This window comes from Mixophyes fleayi, chromosome 6 (assembly GCF_038048845.1).
Source record: "Mixophyes fleayi isolate aMixFle1 chromosome 6, aMixFle1.hap1, whole genome shotgun sequence".
In the NCBI taxonomy this organism is placed as follows: Eukaryota; Metazoa; Chordata; class Amphibia; order Anura; family Limnodynastidae; genus Mixophyes; species Mixophyes fleayi.
The window spans coordinates 226,275,975-226,294,869 of NC_134407.1; the positions used below are offsets into that span (position 1 = coordinate 226,275,975).

The following is an 18,895-nucleotide window of genomic DNA, read 5'->3' on the forward strand; positions in this document are numbered from 1 at the left end:
CACTAGTGCCAGAAGGTCAGTATCAGGTCTGGGGTTGTGGACACAACAACAGCTAAGACTGACGCAGCCAGAGAGTGGTGGTGTGGATTTGAAGTTACTGACAGCCGGCTACAAAGCAGGATGGATTTTGCTGCGTGTAGTAACCAGATTGTGATTCTAATGCAATGGCATGGCCAGCAGAGCACTACAGCTATATAGCTCTTGAGGCAGAATGCAGGTAAACCGAACAGAATCAGCAGAGGAATACAAGAAGGTCAACTAATCTCAGCGGAGTACCAAGTCAGGATAGAAGTATCGTGAAGTTAGGAAGAAGCAGGGTCAATTATCAGGAATCAAGAAGCAAACAGGATGACATGTTTAGGAGCTCAGAACAGAAAAGCTCATACTCTTGCAGGGAATGACAGGCAGAGCAGCTTTCTATACTGTTTGGAAGTTCAACTCCAATTACCTGATTGCAACTCAGTAAACTTGCATCATCTTCCCTTGCCATGCTGTGCAGTGAGATTTGAATACTGAGTCTTACATCTAAATAGGAAATTCCTGATAGTAACCCCCCTCTTAAGGTTGGGTTCCAAACACCCAAGAAAATGTTTCCCTGCTTGTCTCTTGTGAAAAGTATGTCCAAATCCTTAACCGAGGAAAGATCCTCAGGACCGTATGCTTTCACATCTACAAAAAACTTTAAGACTCACCTAGAGTTGCAGGAATCCAGTATTTGGTTAACCTTATACTTTTTTTGTTGCTGAACAATTACCCAAGGGGGAGAAAGAAAATGAAAATGGTATCCCAAGAGCTGCAGGTATAACTGGAGTTCTGGATGCCGTTAAGTAATCCAGTGCGTTTAGAGGGCGCAATTGGGATAACGAAAAGGGGACGGTGGCAAGGCAACCAAACCGGTCCACAGCAACACAACAGACAGGGTGGCATAGGCGGGCCATCCTGTCACAATAGGTAATTTACATAAACCAGTTTAATTCAAAGTTGGCATTTAGACCATCTGGTTGTACAGTTTTTAATTGAAAAATCCAACTAATTTCTTTTTTAGTTGGCTCACTGGTGATGTTTAATTTATGCCAATTCTTATCCAATAAATCTATACATAAAATAAACTAAAGAATTAACAGAATTCATGTTTAATTCTAAAATGGTCATAGACCGAATGCTTAATAAACCCCTTTATGATATTGCTTATGTGCTCAACCACTCTAGTTTTTAGTGGACGAATAGTTTTACCAACATACTGGCTGCCACATTAGCATTGTACTAAATAGATTACTGTCACGGGCACTAGGAGTCTTGCCCAGGATTTCACCAGTTTACTATGCTCACCAGAGAGGCGGAGTTTGCACAGCGGTCCTCTGGTAGCAGGGTGAATAGAGGAACGTATATACCAGCAGATGGAAGAAGTGGCCAGAGACACACATTCGGGATCTAATATAGGATGGTTATACCCATGGCTGCGGCAGAACAATAAAGGTTTTTATTACTGTACTAGATGCCATGTCTGCAGGATCAGCCAGAAAAGGGGGATAAAACAGGTAGAGACTTTTACATCTAACAGCACTAAAGAAACCTATCCAATCAGAGACATACTTTCCTGCAATATGAAGGAAGTGATCTGTTTATTGGCGTGCCCATGTGGTAAGCAGTACATAGGGAGAACTGCTAGGGGCCTTCATACTGGATTCCTGAACACCACAAAAACATCACAAAGGGGTTGGAGGCACACGGTGTCTCAGACTATTTTGCAAAACACCATAAAAATGACCCCTCACATGTGCAATATCTCATCACCACCACACAGCCGAGGACCAGTCACATCTGGGGGCAGAGGAGAGCGCTGCTCACAGAAAGAGGGACGGCAGAGAACCGGAGGACTTGGAACCGTCCCCTGCAGTGGGGCAAGTCAAAATTTCATCATACGTCCGGTACCAGCTACCACTGACGGCTTTTATAAATGTTTCCTTGCACTGATAAACTTGTTTACACAATCTCCTTACAGCAGCATTATACATGTGGGTCATGTTACCATATAGGTAATTGTTTTAATAAATAAAATAATGTATTGTGTAGAAGATAAGGGAAACTGTTTAAAATGAATTAGTATAGATAATAGTATGTATGTATATTGCTATATATATATATATATATATATATATATATATATATATATATATATATATATGTTGTAAGAAGTAGATGTGGTAAGATATAGTTTTATGCATAAATGTATCATATAGAAACTTAGTTTTGGATGATACAATCTGATATCTGATTTCCAGCAAACAAATGAATGCTTGCAGCAAGGAGAAGCATGTTATCCGTGTATATAGGAGCACCTACTGAAGATCACGTCATAAAATGCAACTTACATTCAGTTAGAGGCTTTGAACAGCTATGTAAATAGAACAGTGTTTTATTTATTGTAGTCAGATGTCTCAAGCAAGATGCAGTCACACAGGTAATATAGTGCTGAAAAGACATCTTATACTTTACGGCATCCTTTCCTCCATATCAGCTGGAGATGAAACTGCTTCAAGAACAATTTGGAGGAACATGTCGGTCAAATGATATGGAACTGATATAATCATCCCATGTTTACTCCCCTTTGTCACATCGGGTCAGAATATTGTAAGGACCACTGGACAATCATTAATGAAACTTACTTACATCAGAGACACCTTTTTTACGACACCCCTCTTCATTCCCTTGTGCGGGGTTGGTTTGCGACACTCTCGAAAAAATAGCTCGGTGAGATTGTATCCTGGGAAAGGAAGGTTATAGGAACACATGGTGGGAAAATCTAATCCCATGTTTGGAGTGGGGGTGAAGTTTGAATATAAATATGAGAGGCCAGGACATTGTTAGAGGGAGTAGAGTTCAGAGAAATGCAAGTGACGGGCAGGAGGAGATGAGAGTCAGTTGGAATAAGACAAGAAAGAGGGATCCTATTAAGACACCAACAGGTAGATGTACTTCTGTTCTCTTACAAGGATACAATATGCATATTAATTATTAGGTGTTTGTCATATAGTCTTGTGTTTTGTTATGTAGTTAGATAATGATGCATATATAATCAAAAAACGTATCACCATTGTGTTTCACATCGTGTGACTTGTATAATCATAAATAAACATTAGTAAACTAGTGCTGAGTTTTCATGTCGAATTATTATTATTTTTGGAATCCCTAACTATATATATATATCAAAATTGCATACAAATATATTCATGTCAGGCTGCAAAGGTTTGGACAAATAAATTCTGCATAGTCAATGAGCTAAGATTATATATCTGTGTAGATTGTATATGTATTATTGTATAGATATATTTCTTGGGCCGTAGTGAAATAGATCCCCTTTTAAAAACACATGAGCCAATCATATGCACATACGTGATAAATGTCTTTATATAATATATGATTGGACTAGAAGTAATTTTTTAGCCATTTAGTTTTATGAGCCGACCATTTGCAACTCTGATATAATATATCTGCAGACATATAGGTGTGACACATAAGATGTATCTATAGAGATATATATTAATACTTATGTGTTAAATAGATATTTTAAATATATATCTATAAATAAAGATTCCGGTTTACAATCCCTGAAACAACAAGGGACTAGTCTTCATGGATACCGAGGAGAAATTAAGGTTTGACTTTGCATAAGAACTTACCAGAGACCTTGTTAGGATGACATCAGGACAAACACGGCCATTTGTGAAGAAGAGGGGCCTATATTTCCTTCGACCAGTAAGGATCCATACTTTTGACAATTGCCTCACATTGGTCATTATCTTTACTATACCAGAACATTTGGTTCAATCTATTATCATTTAGTTACTAATATATTGATGTATATGCTATTGATCTGTAAATCATCTATTACACTGCATTTTTTGTATTTCTCAATGCACTGATTGTTTATGATTGTATAAGTTCTTCACTGTGTATAAATATATACTTCTATCTATTAGCCTTTGCCCACATTGTTTAACACACACTATAAAGAAACACAAAGGCAATCACAGGTGCCCTGGACTCCAGAGTTTTTACTGTTCTATTTCTACCAATAAAAACATTTGCACTCAGTATATATCCGAGCTATATGTGATGCATCTCTCCAGATTCAATGCCTGGGTGCTAAATGGCTGGGAAACACCCAATGATCAGGCAATGAGGAATGTAGCACACATTAGCCCAAAGGCAAGGAGGTGCAAGACCACATGGAGACAAGTGGCTAGTAGGTACTTTTTCATTCACATAATTGTTTATTTTAAGCCTTTTTCTCTAAATAAATTTGTATATATTAATCTGATAATTAATTTTTTTTAGCATTTTTGCAAAATTTTAACACTTTTTGCATTATTGTGTATATATAAAAATGTGTGGAATAGTGTTGAATTATAATCCCGCCATATCATGTCAAAATATCTCCTTTATTGTTCATATTTTTTTAACAATACTTATATGTAATTACCTTTCTTTTTTGTTCTGTTGAAAGCAGACAATGCTTACTCTGTCCCCCTTGGCTCCTCACTCCCATCTTACACCCAAACACAAGAGGCTTCATTCTGTTGCCGTGACCGGTGTGGTGGAGGCTTTATGTAAATCCAGCTAGCCCAGTATAATCAGTATTATCTTCCAGTCTTCAGTCCAATAAGAAACAAGAGGTAGGTAATCACTTGGATAGTGAGGTAAGTGGAGATATTATACCTACCTCCTGGCATGTACAGTGATCTTAAAGGTCAAAGCACATCTGGGTGCACAAAGCACAAAGGTATCTGGGGTGAGCCCACCAAAAACGGTGATTCTTTGGACTGTTGCCTCCCTGATCTTAGTGGCGAAGGAGGGAAGCTGGACCCTAGGGCATGCACTTAGCAATAAGCCCCATACCAGACTACTGCGAGCTCCAAGGAGTACGAGTAATACTAGTCGATCGTACATATATGTACTGTATTCCCTCAGTGTTAGTATGATCTATGGTTAGTCATGACTATAAGCACACGGATATCCAGTAAGCTGCCTCCTATTCCCTAGCAGACAAATCCAAGGTTACCAGTGGTAACTGGATCCTGTATAATCTCTCTCCTGAGTAACCTGGCAACATCTTAAAAGAGATCCCACTTATTTATTGAATAAAGCAGTGTCTGCTATATCATCATTTCATTATTATTTATGACACCATATAAAGCAGCACTTAGTAAAACACATTGTGCATGACACCCGCCACACATTGTCACCCGCCACACATGACACCCGCCACATGACACCCGCCACACATGACACCCGCCACACATGCCACCCGCCTGACACCCGGCACACATGCCACCCGCCACACATTGTCACCCGCCACACATTGTCACCCGCCTGACACCCGCCACACATGACACCCGCCACATGACACCCGCCACACATGCCACCCGGCACACATGCCACCCGGCACACATGCCACCCGCCACACATTGTCACCCTCCCCTCCAACTTTATTCTGTCCAGACCCTTATAAACTTCTCCTTTAATTTTCCCTTTTTCACATTATTAAAATAATCTAAAGAGAAACAAGAAATCGACTTGGCTGGAATGATAGATTTTATTACATTATTTGTGTACTGCCCATACAAGTGCATGTCATGTCCATATATGTACTGTAGTGTTATTACATCCACTTATTAACTATATAAAGAATACAAAAGTAAATATACAAAATATCAAATTAAACCAAACAAAAGTATTTGATTGACAGACTGTACAAACTATAGTACGCCATGCATGAGTCATTAGAAAACACAGGACAGCAATGTGCTTTTCTGCATATATGCCAACATCAATTAAAGCACAATTGTCATTGACAAACAGTGCAAGCAGCCATTTTGTGGCCAATCTTTACAATACAGCCAATTGATTCCTGAGTGATGTCACTGGTTCCTAGTGAATGGATGGGGTGTATCCTCATGGATGTTGCTTCAGCCCACCAAATGGCTGCATATACTCTTTGGATGCAGTTGGCGTATAGAGTTACTGTGTTAGTTTGAGGCAGTCCATACCCACAAACATGGCGCCATTTCCCGGCATTCGGTAATTACAGGTACAATACTAGCTCCTGGTAGTTGGTAATTGAAGGTATAATGCTAGATCTTGATAGTTGGTAATTACAGATAAAATGCTAGCTCCTGATAGTTGGTAATTACAGGTAAAATGCTAGCTCCTGATAGCTGGTAATTACAGATACAATGCTAGTTCACGGCAGTTGGTAATTACAGGTACAATGCTAGCTCCCGGCAGTTGGTAATTACAGGTACAATGCTAGCTCCCGGCAGTTGGTAATTACAGGTACAATGCTAGTTCCCGGCAGTTGGTAATTACAGGTACAATGCTAGTTCCCGGCAGTTGGTAATTACAGGTACAATGCTAGCTCCTGATAGTTGGTAATTACAGGTACAATGCTAGCTCCCGGCAGTTGGTAATTACAGGTACAATGCTAGCTCCCGGCAGTTGGTAATTACAGGTACAATGCTAGCTCCTGATAGTTGGTAATTACAGGTACAATGCTAGCTCCCGGCAGTTGGTAATTACAGGTACAATGCTAGCTCCTGATAGTTGGTAATTACAGATACAATGCTAGCTCTTGGCAGTTGGTAATTACAGGTACAATGCTAGTTCCCGGCAGTTGGTAATTACAGGTACAATGCTAGCTCCCGGCAGTTGGTAATTACAGGTACAATGCTAGCTCCTGATAGTTGGTAATTACAGGTACAATGCTAGCTCCCGGCAGTTGGTAATTACAGGTACAATGCTAGCTCTTGGCAGTTGGTAATTACAGGTACAATGCTAGTTCCCGGCAGTTGGTAATTACAGGTACAATGCTAGCTCCCGGCAGTTGGTAATTACAGGTACAATGCTAGCTCCTGATAGTTGGTAATTACAGGTACAATGCTAGCTCTTGGCAGTTGGTAATTACAGGTACAATGCTAGCTCCTGATAGTTGGTAATTACAGATACAATGCTAGCTCTTGGCAGTTGGTAATTACAGGTACAATGCTAGTTCCCGGCAGTTGGTAATTACAGGTACAATGCTAGCTCCCGGCAGTTGGTAATTACAGGTACAATGCTAGCTCCTGATAGTTGGTAATTACAGGTACAATGCTAGCTCCCGGCAGTTGGTAATTACAGGTACAATGCTAGCTCTTGGCAGTTGGTAATTACAGGTACAATGCTAGCTCCCGGCAGTTGGTAATTACAGGTACAATGCTAGCTCCCGGCAGTTGGTAATTACAGGTACAATGCTAGCTCCCGGCAGTTGGTAATTACAGGTACAATGCTAGCTCTTGGCAGTTGGTAATTACAGGTACAATGCTAGCTCTTGGCAGTTGGTAATTACAGGTACAATGCTAGCTCCTGATAGTTGGTAATTACAGGTACAATGCTAGCTCCTGATAGTTGGTAATTACAGGTACAATGCTAGCTCCCGGCAGTTGGTAATTACAGGTACAATGCTAGCTCCCGGCAGTTGGTAATTACAGATACAATGCTAGCTCCCGGCAGTTGGTAATTACAGATACAATGCTAGCTCCCGGCAGTTGGTAATTACAGGTACAATGCTAGCTCTTGGCAGTTGGTAATTACAGGTACAATGCTAGTTCCCGGCAGTTGGTAATTACAGGTACAATGCTAGCTCCCGGCAGTTGGTAATTACAGGTACAATGCTAGCTCCTGATAGTTGGTAATTACAGGTACAATGCTAGCTCCCGGCAGTTGGTAATTACAGGTACAATGCTAGCTCTTGGCAGTTGGTAATTACAGGTACAATGCTAGTTCCCGGCAGTTGGTAATTACAGGTACAATGCTAGCTCCCGGCAGTTGGTAATTACAGGTACAATGCTAGCTCCTGATAGTTGGTAATTACAGGTACAATGCTAGCTCTTGGCAGTTGGTAATTACAGGTACAATGCTAGCTCTTGGCAGTTGGTAATTACAGGTACAATGCTAGCTCCCGGCAGTTGGTAATTACAGGTACAATGCTAGCTCCTGATAGTTGGTAATTACAGGTACAATGCTAGCTCCCGGCAGTTGGTAATTACAGGTACAATGCTAGCTCTTGGCAGTTGGTAATTACAGGTACAATGCTAGCTCCCGGCAGTTGGTAATTACAGGTACAATGCTAGCTCCCGGCAGTTGGTAATTACAGGTACAATGCTAGCTCTTGGCAGTTGGTAATTACAGGTACAATGCTAGCTCCTGATAGTTGGTAATTACAGATACAATGCTAGCTCTTGGCAGTTGGTAATTACAGGTACAATGCTAGTTCCCGGCAGTTGGTAATTACAGGTACAATGCTAGCTCCCGGCAGTTGGTAATTACAGGTACAATGCTAGCTCCTGATAGTTGGTAATTACAGGTACAATGCTAGCTCCCGGCAGTTGGTAATTACAGGTACAATGCTAGCTCTTGGCAGTTGGTAATTACAGGTACAATGCTAGCTCCCGGCAGTTGGTAATTACAGGTACAATGCTAGCTCCCGGCAGTTGGTAATTACAGGTACAATGCTAGCTCCCGGCAGTTGGTAATTACAGGTACAATGCTAGCTCTTGGCAGTTGGTAATTACAGGTACAATGCTAGCTCTTGGCAGTTGGTAATTACAGGTACAATGCTAGCTCCTGATAGTTGGTAATTACAGGTACAATGCTAGCTCCTGATAGTTGGTAATTACAGGTACAATGCTAGCTCCCGGCAGTTGGTAATTACAGGTACAATGCTAGCTCCCGGCAGTTGGTAATTACAGATACAATGCTAGCTCCCGGCAGTTGGTAATTACAGATACAATGCTAGCTCCCGGCAGTTGGTAATTACAGGTACAATGCTAGCTCCCGGCAGTTGGTAATTACAGGTACAATGCTAGCTCTTGGCAGTTGGTAATTACAGGTACAATGCTAGCTCCTGATAGTTGGTAATTACAGGTACAATGCTAGCTCCCGGCAGTTGGTAATTACAGGTACAATGCTAGCTCCCGGCAGTTGGTAATTACAGGTACAATGCTAGCTCCCGGCAGTTGGTAATTACAGGTACAATGCTAGCTCTTGGCAGTTGGTAATTACAGGTACAATGCTAGCTCCTGATAGTTGGTAATTACAGGTACAATGCTAGCTCCCGGCAGTTGGTAATTACAGGTACAATGCTAGCTCTTGGCAGTTGGTAATTACAGATACAATGCTAGCTCCCGGCAGTTGGTAATTAGAGATACAATGCTAGCTCCCGGCAGTTGGTAATTACAGGTACAATGCTAGCTCCCGGCAGTTGGTAATTACAGGTACAATGCTAGCTCCCGGCAGTTGGTAATTACAGGTACAATGCTAGCTCTTGGCAGTTGGTAATTACAGGTACAATGCTAGCTCTTGGCAGTTGGTAATTACAGGTACAATGCTAGCTCCTGATAGTTGGTAATTACAGGTACAATGCTAGCTCCTGATAGTTGGTAATTACAGGTACAATGCTAGCTCCCGGCAGTTGGTAATTACAGGTACAATGCTAGCTCCCGGCAGTTGGTAATTACAGATACAATGCTAGCTCCCGGCAGTTGGTAATTACAGATACAATGCTAGCTCCCGGCAGTTGGTAATTACAGGTACAATGCTAGCTCCCGGCAGTTGGTAATTACAGGTACAATGCTAGCTCTTGGCAGTTGGTAATTACAGGTACAATGCTAGCTCCTGATAGTTGGTAATTACAGGTACAATGCTAGCTCCCGGCAGTTGGTAATTACAGGTACAATGCTAGCTCCCGGCAGTTGGTAATTACAGGTACAATGCTAGCTCCCGGCAGTTGGTAATTACAGGTACAATGCTAGCTCTTGGCAGTTGGTAATTACAGGTACAATGCTAGCTCCTGATAGTTGGTAATTACAGGTACAATGCTAGCTCCCGGCAGTTGGTAATTACAGGTACAATGCTAGCTCTTGGCAGTTGGTAATTACAGATACAATGCTAGCTCCCGGCAGTTGGTAATTAGAGATACAATGCTAGCTCCCGGCAGTTGGTAATTACAGGTACAATGCTAGCTCCCGGCAGTTGGTAATTACAGGTACAATGCTAGCTCCCGGCAGTTGGTAACCACAGCCCCAGCTCTAGCTCCTGACCGCACACCACTGTGAGATATATGTGCATATCTGTGTAATGTGACCCACAGCTGAGTACAGAGGTGATTTAAACTTTTAAGACACTCATTAAATATGTGCGTTGAATGTTTTTATTAGTTAGAAATATCCAATTGGTCATGTATGATGTAATTTTGGAATCTGTACTCACAATGTCACCATCTAGGCTGAATCTTGGACAGCCCCTCCTTTGTCAAACATGTCCCCCATGTCTAGCAAATAGGGAATCCCCCCCAATAAACCATATCTGCTGCATGAATATTGGGAGTCTGATACATTTAAATGTTTTATAACAATGTTGTCTATTATAACTGTGGAGAGTGCTAGTTATATCTAAGAGAATAAGGAAACTGCAATAAGTGCCACGTATGATCGATCTCTTTCAGTGTTACAATGATGACACACAATCCACCTATGTCTATGCATAGCTATATTGCTATATTTAGAATATTGCTGCAACCCCTTTTCATGTCTATCAGCTCATGGAAATTGCCTCTTACGTGAATTTTCTGATGACTAACAAGAGCTGATTCCTCTGTAAAACATTTCCCACACTCAGAACATAGAAAAGGTTTCTCACCAGTGTGAAGTTTCTGATGTTTAACGCGATGTGAATTATGTGTAAAGCATTTACCACACTCAGAACATGAAAATGGTTTCTTACCTGTGTGAGTTTTCTGATGTTCAGTAAGACCTGATTTCTTCGTAAAGCATTTCTTACACTCAGAACATGAAAATAGTTTCTCACCTGTGTGAATTCTCTGATGTTTAACAAGATTTGATTTGAGTGTAAAGAATTTCCCACACTCCGAACATGAAAATGGTTTCTCACCTGTGTGAGTTTTCTGATGTTCAACAATATCTGATTTTTGTCTAAAACATTTCCCACACTCAGAACATGGAAATGGTCTATCATCTGTGTGGATTCGTTGATGTTTCACAAGACCAGACATCTGTGTAAAACATTTTCCACACTCAGAACATGGAAAAGGTTTCTCACCTGTATGGATTCTGTGATGTTTAACAAGATCTGATTTCTGCTTAAAACATTTCCCACACTCAGAGCATGGGAATGGTTTCTCACCTGCATGACTTTTCTGATGTGTATCAAACCGTAATTTCTGTGTAAAACATTTCCCACAATCGGAGCATAAAAATGGTTTCTCATCTGTGTGAGTTGTCTGATGTGTAACAAGACATAATTTCTGTGAGAAACATATCCCACACTCAGAACATGGAAATGGTTTCACACCTGTGTGGATTCTCTGATGTTTTATAAGACCTTGTTTCTGTTTAAAACATTTCCCACACTCAGAACATGGAAATGGTTTATCACCTGTGTGGACTCTTTGATGTTTAACAAGACCTATTTTTTGTGTAAAACATTTCCCACATTCAGAACATGGAAAAGGTTTCTCACCTGTGTGGATTCTCTGATGTTTAACAAGATCTGATTTCTGTTTAAAACATTTTCCACACTCAGAACATGGAAATGGTTTTTCACCTGTATGACTTCTCTGATGTGTAACAAGAACTAATTTCTGTGTAAAACATATCCCACACTCAGAACATGCAAAAGGTTTTTCACCTGTGTGAGTTCTCTGATGTTTAACAAGATCTGATTTCTGTATAAAACATTTTCCACACTCAGAACATGCAAATGGCTTCACGCCTGTGTGAATTCTCTGATGTGTAACAAGACTTGATATCTGTGTAAAACATTTCCCACACTCAGAACACGGAAATGGCTTCTCACCTGTGTGAGTTCTCTGATGCCTAATAAAGATTGACTGATGTATAAAACATTTACCACATTCAGAACAGGTAAAGATTGTATTACCTGTATGAGCTGCACTATTCATATTAATATTTGAGTTATTGGAAGAACATTTGTCATGATTAGAGGGATCAGATGTCATATCTTCACTGTGAAGTATTGGATGTATATTTAGCATAAAGGGGTTTTGTCCTGGAAAATCTTGTGTCATATTGTCCTCTTCTGTTTTAAAATCTGGAGACAAAATGAGATATCCATTAGAGATATTCTTGCTTTTGTGTCCAACTGCTGGAAATAAAATAAATATATGAAAATAGAAATCTTTTTTTCTTACACTGAGAAGCAAATTTCATACTATTAGTGAATTTAAGATGTTATTTAATTTCAATGTGCAAACTATGAACTTTATTAAAATGATAAATGTACAAACGCAAATGTAACTTGTTAAACAGATAAAATATTGCCTTAAAATATAACACAACCAGGGGACGTGTTACATTGTGAGCTCCATTTGATGTGCGACAAATTCTTTTCTTTCCATGTCCAGCTACCTTTTCCCAACCAACCGATGTTCCACTCTGTCATACCGGGATGTAGTCGGAATGTCGATAATGAACATGTTGACAATGCAGAATATTGAGACAGTTAAAAGGTTGACATTCAGAATGTCAACATGTGCATTAGGCCGACAGGGTTAAAATTTTGACAGTCACAATATTGACATATAGGGTTAGATTTAAATCGGCAATACCGCCGGCTGGCAATACATCGAGGGAACCTCAAGCTTTTTGTCCCCCCGATTTTACCAGCACTAGGGTTTGCCAGCCAAGGTTGGTGGTACAATAGCAAGGGAACCCACAATGTGGGGTTCCCTGTCATAATGACAAACCAGACCCAGGCTGAGCAGCACGGGGCTGGATTCGATAGGGATATCGGGTCTGCAAAAAAACCTGTGGATGTCGACATTTTAACCCTGTTAACCTAATGAACATGTCAACATTCTGAATGTCAACCTTTTGACTGTTTTGACATCCTTACTGTCAACATTATGGTGTCAACATTCTGAATATCAGCATGTTCATTGTCAATCCGAGCCGCTGGGGTACAATGCTTCTTCAACTACTTGCGTTGCACAACATGGATCTTTGTGCTTGTCTGCTACAACTGGGTGAGTCCCTGTTTAGGGAGACCCTCTCTATTAAACACTATCTTACTTCACAATACAACTCATCTAGGAGCCTGTTTCCAGATAGTACACTAGTGGGACACTGGAGTTTCTTGTCCTGTCTATCTCATCACTCAGACTGTTACCTCCAATACAACTAATCCCCTACAGAGGCTTGTATCCCCTCCATTGTGACACCAATCTTCTCCCAGTGGTTATAAAACTGGTTGCCTCCCTGGCTCTTGTGAACTGAGGACCCATCTAGCACTCTGCATCACATTATATTTAGGCGCCTAGCATATATGGAAAAACACAGTCTGGCACATTTCAAGGACTATCTCAAATACCACTGTTCACCTGTCTCCGATATAACTAGCCACTCTTTATCTCTTAGTAGTGTCTCGGCACCGCAAAGCACTTGACCCCCTTTGGCCCTTTGACTGTGTACCACCACTGCTTCCCGTGCTGGGAGAGGCAATTTAACTCTCTACCTTCGCAGTAAGTACATACCCAACACAACTCTGCTTATTTATTTGGACTTCTCTCACACTTCAGATCTCAGAGAACTGAGATCTGAAATTGCCTTACTGGGCTCCCAGACTAACTTCAAAAGAAATCAGATGAAATCTGCATGTTTCAAACTCACACAGATGGATAACTTACCCCCATCAGGTAACAAGAACAATTTGAGGACCATGAGAATCGTTTATGACAAAATAATCTTAGAATCAAAAAATGTGCCCGAGGCTTTTTCGCTGGAAGATTTCCCCACCTATCTTGGTGGACTCTACAAGGCATTATTCCCAGATCTAACCACCTGAGATCTGTTGCTGAACCATGCCCATTGAGCCCTCCGTTCTAAACCTCTACCCACCATGTCTCCACAGGCTGTGATAGTGTGCTTGCACTACTACTCTGTGAAAGATAAACTTCAAGCAGATTCCTATTTCGCATTCCGTAATGATTCCTCTCATCTTCCAAGATCTCTCACCTACAACTTTGAAGAAAAAAAAAAGAGATCTCGTTGAGATCACAAAAACCCACAGATCCTTGGTTATCTGTTACATATGGAGATTATTATTATTAATTTTTATTTAGAGGGCGCCACTAGGTGTCCGTAGCGCCGTACAGGGACAAACGAAATTACAATACGAGGTGAGACAGCACAGTAAACAATAATCACAGTAACTCAGTGAGCTCAAAGCACAGCTAGAGGGGCGGAGGAGGGGAGAGGGGAAGGTCCGCCAACGACGGAGTCCAAGAGGGAAGGCACGGATGACAGGGAGACCCCCAAGGGGAGAGGAGGGAGCGAGAGGGGACGCGGGAAAGAGGGTCCTCAAGGAGGAGGGCTAAGTAGCTGGAGAGCAGAGTTAACAGTGGTGGAGACAGGAGGAGAGAATACCCTGCTCAAAGGAGCGTACAATCTAAGGGGTGAGGTAGACAGACAGAGAGACACAGGGGAGAGATGGAGGAACGGAGGATAAGGATAAGGGGGGAGGAAGAGGCAGAAGAAAAGGTAGGAAGTTAAGTGGGAGACTAGAAGGCTTTAAGAAAAAGGTGGGTTTTTAAAGCCCGTTTGAAACTGGACAGATTAGGGGAAGTTCTGATGGAGGGAGGGAGCTTGGTCCAGTGGAGGGGGGCAGCACGGGCGAAGTCTTGGATACGCGCGTGGGAGGAGGTGATCAGGGGGGAAGAGAGGTGACGGTCATTGGCAGAACGGAGAGGGTGGATGGGGAATGAATAGAGAGGAGGGTGGAGATGTAGGGTGCAGTGGAGTTGGCGAGGGCCTTGTATGTAAGAGTGAGGAGCTTGAACAGGATTCTGTAGGGGAAGCGGAGCCAGTGAAGGGATTGGTAGAGGGGGGAGACAGAAGAGGAGCGGCGAGAAAGGAAGATGAGCCTAGCGGCTGCGTTAAGTACAGCGATTTTCTAAGATTTCTCTAAGTAGAGATTTTCCTTTCAGCTTATGCTAGCAGGACACACTATTAAAAACACCTGATCACGGTATGGATCTAGTATAGAAGTTGCAACTCATTGAATTCTCAGAGGCCTCCACTTCATCGATCTAATTCCAAAAAAAGGCCTCCTGATTTCCAGACTGTGGAACCCTTTGCATTGTCCATTTGCTTTATCCATATTTTGTTGCTCTTCACTGCTTGATTGGATGACTTATGTTTAGAATTTGCATAGTTATATATTTCTATACTTGGAGTTTTCTCCTTTTAAGGTCCTTGGGTTCCTGCCTGACCCTTTATATGTTTTTTCTTTGTGCCAGTGTTCCCTTAACCATTCTTTTTGATTTATATGTGATTGTTTACCTTTTAGTTTTTCTTGGGGTATCTGCCTTGCGGGAACCCCGTGAGACGAGTGTGTTTGCCCTCATTTGATTTATTAAGACCTGAAACCCTCACTATCCCCCTCCTGTCCTCAGGATGTATTATTTTCTGACTCCTCCTTGTGGTCCTGCATGGCAAAATCCCCATTACTACTATGTTAATGATACATTGTTTATTCAGTTACTGTTGCTAATGTTACCTTTATTCTGTTCCTGTTTACCCCCCCCCCCCCCCACCCACTCACATGCGCTCCCTATGATATTAGACCTGATGTACCCTCTCATTATTTCCTGATACGTACTTTCTCGCGACTCTCCCCATGCTCCCAATCCTGACATTTTCTTTTCCTTGCTCGCTCCCCACAGTGTTCCGAGCCACACCCCTCATTACCGGTACCGGTGTTGTACCATTGACTCTTTAACCAAACCTGATTCCCCTTTATTCCCTTTCCATGTTCTTTACATCGTCACTGCCCACTTCACGCATCTACATTACCTATATCCTCCATGACACGATTATTTCTTTGAATGTTAATGGACTCAACACTCCCTCTAAAATTATGATGGCCTTTCAACACTTTAAATGACAATCACTGGTTATTGTACTCCTCCAGGAGACAAACGTTAAAATCCCTCATCCCACCCTACACAATAAAATTTATCCCCAAGCATTCTATGGATCTACTGATGGCAACAGCAATCCTCATTCACAATAAAATACCTTTTATGGTTGAGGATTCTATAGCGGATCCACAAGGGAGAAATATTATAATAGTGAGTTCCTGGGACCCCAGAAACTCATGCTTACCTCTGCTGTTTTTAAAATCCTCCAACAAATATCCACCAAATTAATTTGGTCAGTGAGAAAACCTAAAATCCATATGCACATACTTCATCAGCCCATTCAGGAAGGGGGATTGGGCGTCCCAAATTTTCTCAAATATTACCGGGCCACACATCAAACCCAAACTGTTCTTTTAGATTCACCCCCCAATACAAGGGTGTGGGTGGACATATATTACCAATTTCCACTCAGCATCCACCTTTCTGTGGCTTAGTCCACAACATAAACCCCCCCCACATTTAGCATTTTCATTGGCAACCTGGACCGACACGATCAACTCCTATGACTTAGCTCCCAACTCGTGGTGTATGACCCCCTTATGGACTAACAGGCGAATCCCTCTGGGTCTCACTTCCACACAGTTTTCTGAATGGACACGGTGTGACATCAAATTCCTCAATAATCTGGCCCTCACTCAACTTCTCACACCACACCCAATTTCATACCCCCACTTCCTGCTTCTGTCAATACCTCAGGCACTTCTATGACACCATTTGTCGCGCTCGTCCCGATATTCACCAATCCTCCTCACTAGTGTCCTTTTGTACGCAAAGCTCCTTTTCCAAAGGCCTTAGTTCCACTTTCTACCACTTAATATTGCAACACAATGGTCCTCCCACAGATTCACATGAGCTTAAATGGGAGGAGGATATAGGGTAGACTCTCAACCCTGAGCATTGGGACACAATTAGACTTATACTTTTTAACACTTCCATCTGCGCTAGGATTAGTGAGAATGCCTTCAAGATCTATTACTGCTGGTATCTTGTCCCTCACAAGCTACACATTATTTTTTCACCACCTAATTGCTAGAATCACTACAATAATCATCCCAGACTCTTTATCTTACTCCTTGTTACCCCGTCCCATCCCAGATATTCCTAAACACGCGCAAAAAATGATCAACCTTATACTGCCACGGAGTGAGAGATTGCCTTATTGTCACAGCCAGTCAAGTTGTTCAGGTTCAGGATGGGCCTTGAATCCTACTAGGCAATGACTAACCCCCAAGAGGTGCGGAGTCTAATGGAAGGAGAGGTACTCACAAGGGACCCCACAAGGAGATATGGACTTGGCTGCTCTCCAACCACAGGTCGTGGTCCTCTAGGGGGCGCTGAGCAGGCTAAGAAGGAACCCAAGTCAATGGAGACGACTAGCTATGCCGTACTACAGAACGGTAAGCATGCAGGTGTTAGGAGAGCGGCAGGTGAGTAAGTAGAATATTAGAGGAACCATACGCTGAGAGAAGCAGATGACTTATAGTCAGCAGAGACGTGTCTGTGCTGAGCAGCAATATACCGGTGAGCTGAGATCCCTACGAGCCGGTACCCAGAGAGAGGATCTATGATGATGCCCAATGCCTTGTAGTAGCTCTGCAGGAAAACTGTGAAAGACACTACAGCAGGTAGGAGCACTGAGGTCCCAGATGGGTAGCGAAGGCTTGATACAGGATCAATGATGAGGTGCGATATTAAGCTGGCTTAACACATACATACACTGAGGAACCGATGACCCAGGAACAGTAGAGAGAGTGATACACTGAGAGGACCGTGCGCTGAGATCCCTGGGAGCAGAATAGCCCGGAGCAGGATCAGCGTTGAGACGCGATACTCTGCAGTATAATCACTGGCCAGGATAAGAACAGGTTAGAGCAACGGGGACACAATGAATGATAGATGACTGATCGCTGAGATCCCTGTGGGCTGGATAACCCATAGACAGGACCGATGGTATAGCTTGAGACACTATGATATATCCACTGATGAGATTGTGGAATAGGTGACACCGGTTAGAACCATGAGGCTATAGCCTAGGATCAGGACAGAAGTGAAGATAAGGCACGATGTGCAAGCAATACCGCCGTGGATGACGATGATGATACAGGTGTCAGGAATCCGCTGGCAGGTACGCGAGGAGGCAATCAGGAGTCAGAATGCAAACAGGAAACAGGGAGGACTGCATCCATACAGGTAGGAGACCTGAAGATCTGACAATGGGAGACAGGAGGAAGCGGTAAATATAGTACACAGGCTGGTAATTAGCCAATGGGGATCCAGGAGAAGTTTGAAAAGTGACGGGACTGCACATGCGCAGTAGGGCAGGCAATATGGAACCTGCGCACCATTGTAACTAAAGGCCACCAGGAGTGTTGTCTCTCCAAGGTCCACAACCTGAAGCGAATGTTAATTATGATATATAGGGAGATTAGTTCATCTAGGCCCGAAGGAAGCCTGTCAAGCCATGCCGAAAGGCACCACCAAAGGCTCAATGTTTCATCCAAGTTCAGAGGGGAGTGCGAGGAATTGCATGGCGTATTGACCCACAATCACGGAGCCCATTGGGATCTTCAGCAGACTAGAGGCGGATGAAGAAACTCTGGCGATATCATTGAAAATCTTCCCGGAGGTCTAGATGAATGTGGTGGAATTCAGCAGGACAGCACTGTTGAGTTCCCATAGGAAGTGAAAGTTTGGCCAGGCAGCAAAGAAAACATACGCAACCTTAGCTCTTTCAGACGGAAACGTTCAAACTGGATTGCAAATTAGTTGAGAAATCCCCGGCATTATCTGGGATCTCCATCAACTTTGTCCATAGTAGGGATGCGCAAATTGGAGGCCGTA

At 42.4% G+C, this 18,895-nt stretch overlaps 2 protein-coding genes across 28 annotated transcripts in view; one reads left to right on the plus strand and one right to left on the minus strand.

Moving 5' to 3' along the window:
• Positions 1-18,895, plus strand: part of LOC142160072 (uncharacterized) — a 1,559,230-nt gene that overhangs the window by 1,104,583 nt on the left and 435,752 nt on the right. The window lies entirely within an intron of this gene.
• Positions 10,026-18,895, minus strand: part of LOC142160103 (uncharacterized) — a 212,450-nt gene continuing 203,580 nt past the window's right edge. For 4 of the 6 annotated variants that reach the window (XM_075215053.1, XM_075215054.1, XM_075215051.1 and 1 more), the window contains 2 exons: positions 13,971-14,093; positions 10,026-12,165 (listed from right to left, as the gene is read on the minus strand). In XM_075215053.1, the coding sequence (XP_075071154.1) occupies positions 10,583-12,165; positions 13,971-14,093 (1,706 nt within the window). In that variant the 3' untranslated portion in view covers positions 10,026-10,582. The remainder of the gene's footprint in view (positions 12,166-13,970; positions 14,094-18,895) is intronic. The other 2 variants (XM_075215055.1, XM_075215056.1) reach the window with 2 other exon arrangements.